The sequence below is a fragment of the Egretta garzetta genome, unplaced genomic scaffold, assembly GCF_000687185.1.
Source record: "Egretta garzetta isolate BGI_Z169 unplaced genomic scaffold, ASM68718v1 scaffold51, whole genome shotgun sequence".
NCBI lineage: Eukaryota > Metazoa > Chordata > Aves > Pelecaniformes > Ardeidae > Egretta > Egretta garzetta.
Window position 1 is genome coordinate 4,607,217 of NW_009258549.1, and position 4,540 is coordinate 4,611,756.

The 4,540-nt window shown below is 54.6% G+C and overlaps 2 protein-coding genes across 2 annotated transcripts in view; one reads left to right on the plus strand and one right to left on the minus strand.

Annotated features, from left to right (window-relative positions):
• The window catches only part of SREBF2 (sterol regulatory element binding transcription factor 2), a 20,304-nt gene extending 19,372 nt beyond the window's left edge, over nt 1-932 (plus strand). Inside the window, 1 exon segment of the mRNA XM_035903198.1 lies at nt 629-932. Within this exon segment, the coding sequence (XP_035759091.1) occupies nt 629-849 (221 nt within the window). The 3' untranslated portion in view covers nt 850-932.
• A 1,249-nt stretch (nt 933-2,181) lies between these two features.
• The window catches only part of SHISA8 (shisa family member 8), an 18,857-nt gene continuing 16,498 nt past the window's right edge, over nt 2,182-4,540 (minus strand). Inside the window, exon 7 of the mRNA XM_035903199.1 lies at nt 2,182-2,244. Within this exon, the coding sequence (XP_035759092.1) occupies nt 2,182-2,244 (63 nt within the window). The remainder of the gene's footprint in view (nt 2,245-4,540) is intronic.

Here is a 4,540-nt window from a genome sequence, read left to right on the forward strand (position 1 = left end):
GCTGCCTGTGGGGCTGGGAGGGGGCATAGCTCAAGGCTGCAGTGTCTTCCCCGTGTCTGAGGCTCAGGATAACGAGTTCCTGTCAGACTATGCTCAGGGTGATGCTTCTTCCATGCTCTCTACAAGCTTGCTAACCTGAGCTGCCAGCTCTAGGCTGGAGGTGCCGGGCGAACAGGCTAGAAAACATTTACCTTGGTGCAGCCATGCACGTACAAAACAGCAGGCTGGAGTTCAGGGCAGTCATGCAAAGGCAGAAGCCAGGAATCCTAAAGGGGGGGGGCGGAGCTGAGAGACATGGTGCTGGTTATAAAATCCCTTGGGGGTGTAAGGAAATGGGCAGATGTGTGTGTCGGTGCTGGGATGAGCCCTAGGAAGTTAAGCAAAAGGGACCATCTCTGTAGAAGACAGGATTGCCAGTCCCTGCCTGACTCCAGCTCAGACTGTTCTCCCCTGCCAGCCTAAAGCAGCTGCCTGGGGATCTGCAGGGTGCCCCTCACTCTTGGCACAGCCAGGGGCCACCAGCCAGGGGTGCCTGTGCTAAATGGTGCTGGTTGAGGGCTGCATAGCGGGGTTTCATCATGGAGGAGGTAGCTTCATCATCAGCTTTCTCTCTCCAATTTGCGCACAGGTGAACTGGACACCCTGCCAGGCCAGAGGGAGCGAGCCACGGCCATCCTGTTGGCCTGCCGCCATCTCCCCCTCTCCTTCCTCTCCTCCCCGGGCCAGCGAGCGGTCCTGCTGGCTGAGGCTGCCCGCACCCTGGAGAAGGTGGGGGACAAGCGCTCCTGCAACGACTGCCAGCAGATGATCGTCAAGCTGAGTGGGGGCACGGCCATCGCCGCCTCCTAACGCCAGTGTGGGGCCGCCTCGTGCAAAGACAGCCCTCGTCGGTGGTCAGCCTGGACTTCCCTTCTGGAGCTTAAAAAAAAGAAAAAAAAAAAAAAAAAAAAAAAAAAAAAAAAAGGCACTAGGTTAGGGCTGTGCTGGTGGGATCGCGATGGGGTGGGAGAGGGAGGGGTTTGGTTTTGTTTTGGTTTTTAACTTGCCCCAGGTTTAGCTTTATTAGCCCCCTTGCTTGTTCTCAGGCGCTGCGGCAGAAATCTGCCTAGTTGTGGTTTTTGGGACTGTGCCTGGGGCTGTTGGGAAGCACTGCCCTGATCCGGAGCCCCCGTCCCTGCTGGGGGGAGAAGCCCACAAGCTCAAGGCATAGAGAAGTGGCACATCCCGTGTCTGTCCTGAGGGGCATCTTGTTCCCTTCCCAAACACCTCTGTGGAAAGAAACCTTTGGGGAGGGCAGAGGATCTGCTCAAGCCTTGCCCCATGGGGCTGCTGGGGTCTGGGGCTGTTCCTGAGAGAGGGTGGGGGGAAGGCACCAGCTTCCTTGAGCTGTGTGTCAGGAAACTGAACCCCCCTAGACCCAACTTAGAGAGGTGCTTGGGGCCAGTACTGCCTGGTGAATTTCTCTACCATTTTTATACAGGTTTTTTTATAGGAGTGTTTTGCAGCTTTACAAAAACATAGGGAACAATGCAGCAGATTTCCCTTCTTCTCCACTTCATGCGTTTCCTTCCTGCGATAGCCCCTCTGGTTTTTGGCAGGGGGCTGGGTTTGCGGCAGCCTACAATGAGCAGAGCCTTTGAGAAGGCCAGGGGGTCCCTGGTCCTCTGGTGCTGGGTAGCAGCAGAGGTGGACGTGCAGCGCCCATCGTGAAGGGCGAATGCTTCTCTGGTGCCTTTTTGTTGATGCAGGAACAATTTTTAGAAACAATTTTTAGAAACGAGTTTTTTATTTTACTCAGCTCCCTGTTCCAGGTCTGTCTTCAGGTGTTTCTCCTTCCCTTCTCCAACCACTCAACAGCCCCCGAGCTCCTGCAGGGACTGGGAGGCTCTGGTTTGGGGTGCAAGTCTCCCAGCTCCATTACTGTTGCTATTCAAAGCAGTTTGACTTGCAGGTGTTGAACTGCCTGTGACTTTCCAAGACGGGGAGGTTGGGGAGTTGCAGATTGGGTACGGGGAAGGAACAATTTGCCCTCTCTGCCTTTCCTGTTGCACCTCTCCAAAGAAATGCAAAGCGGTTGCCCCCTCGCATGTGCAAATGTGGAAACCAGCCTTTGGCAGGTGGGCATCACTGTTTCTCCCTGTGTGTAGCCGGTGTGCGCTCTGCGTTGGCAGTGAGGAGCACCTAGATGCAGGCAGCAGCCCAGTCCTTTCCCGTCCCAGTCAGGCCCGTGCAGCCCGACTCCTCCTGCAAAATCAGAACTCCGGGCTGTTTTGCAAGAAGCTTCTACATGTATCCCGCTTTTGCAGAGGGGCACGAGAGCTTGAACTCCTTCCAAAATGAGGGGAAAACAGATGGGGGCTTGTTGTCTCACTTTGCACGGGGTCTTTTGGCATCTGGGAGGGGGATTTTGCGTGCTGCAGGAATTGCACACAAGTAGTGCTAGTCCTAGAGTTGCCTGGCTTCAACAAGATGGAAAAACGGGGTCAGGGGAAACCCGTCTCCCAGGAGAGCCTGTTCCCAGTGCCCCTGGGCTATAGCTGCAAACAAAAGTGTGGGGACCAGAAGATGCTTCCCTCCCTCCCCCCCCCTTTTTTGGGGGGGAGCTGTGCAGGCAGCAGCCCAGTCCTTTCCCGTCCCAGTCAGGCCCGTGCAGCCCGACTCCTCCTGCAAAATCAGAACTCCGGGCTGTTTTGCAAGAAGCTTCTACATGTATCCCGCTTTTGCAGAGGGGCACGAGAGCTTGAACTCCTTCCAAAATGAGGGGAAAACAGATGGGGGCTTGTTGTCTCACTTTGCACGGGGTCTTTTGGCATCTGGGAGGGGGATTTTGCGTGCTGCAGGAATTGCACACAAGTAGTGCTAGTCCTAGAGTTGCCTGGCTTCAACAAGATGGAAAAACGGGGTCAGGGGAAACCCGTCTCCCAGGAGAGCCTGTTCCCAGTGCCCCTGGGCTATAGCTGAGCTGCAAACTGTGGGGACCAGAAGATGCTTCCCTCCCTCCCCCCCCCTTTTTTGGGGAGTAGCTGGCAGCCTGTGCTTCCTGCCCTACTGGCAGGCGGGGTGGGGGGGTCCCTTGCTTTCCAGTGTCAGCAGTCGGAAGGGAGCTTGTCCTTTGAGAGAGGAGAGGTTGCCCTTGTGTGTCTTCGATCAGTGTAGGGGACGCTCTGGTGGCAGTCACGTCTCCTTTGAGCAGGTATCCTAAGTGCGCAGGACAGCTCTTGGGTTTGGGTGGGATTTTTTGGGTGCCCGTCCTGAGTTTCCTAGCTTATCAGTGAGCCTATTTTGGGGCATGGATCACATCCTCCTACCTTGTTTCCTCCTAAGTGGCTGTCACACTGTCTTCCCGGTCACGGGTTTTTCCTAAAATACAGAAACTCCTATGGCAACCTCCGAGTTATTTCGCATTTCCCCAGATCTGTGTCCAACGCAGGGGAATTTTTGTGCTTTAGGAAAGAAGGAAGTGAGACTTCTGGAAAAAACAGAGATGCTGAGGCTTCCCTTTGTCATGAAGGGTGGGCCGAGTCCTGGGGTGTGGGCTGCAGGGGACCCCGGCTGGGCTGGGCTGAAACCTGGGTAGCTTAACGGCACGATCTACGGAGCACGCTGCTGGTTCTTCTCTCCCCTCCAGGGCCAGGGATCTTTGCCCCGTTTTTTTTCTACACTGTTCATAAATTTGCTGCCCATCTGTCCCTACAACCTTTTTTTATATATGTATGTTTGTGTGTGTGTATATACTGTAACTTTTTTTTTTTGTTTGGAGGTGGGAGGAAATTGTTTTATGGATTACGTGAAGAAAGTCTATTTATCCGCATGGAATTCAGAGTTGGGATGCTTTGTGAAATGGGGCGCAACTGGTGGCGGGGAGGTTCCCCAGGGACCATATCTGCTCTCTGAAAACCCTGTTCCGGGGCTTGTGAGCATCTGTTACCTAATAAAGGTGAATGTTACCACCACCTCCCACCTGCCCTTCTTCTCTCAAGCCCTCTTCATCCCACCTAGCAGCTGCTCTGAAGCACGGGTGAGCGTGAGATGTCCTTCAGGGGTATCCAATCACACAAGCGCTGTGGGAAGCGGTCTGTCCTTCGTCCGGATAACCTGGGAAATGGAGCTGTATGGCTTGCAACGCAAGATGGTCCTGAGGTGGAGCGAGCGTGGTGTCTCTCTGCTCCTTTGGAAGCAACCCAAGAGGCTGATGCCTTGAGCAGAGCCAAGCAAGGTAGAGCTGGGCCAGAAGCCTGCAATTTTAGGAGCGTCTCTGTGGGAGGAAAGCTTTTACCTGACCTTGCTTGGAACAATGTCCTTTCCCTCCATTGCTTCGCCTCTCTCCTCCCCTTGGTAAAACTCTGTCAGAATCATTAAACTTCAGACAGAGGAGAGTGGTTTTGTTTTCATGTAGCGGCTCAAAGGGTTTTGCAGTTGGCCCTGGGACCTGAGTTCCTACCACCTCCCCCATCAGAGGAGTTCCCCGGGCCCTGTGGGAGTGGGCTTTGCACTCTGCTGCCTGTGGGGAAGGGGCTGGGGTTTTGGGGGCAGCAAAATT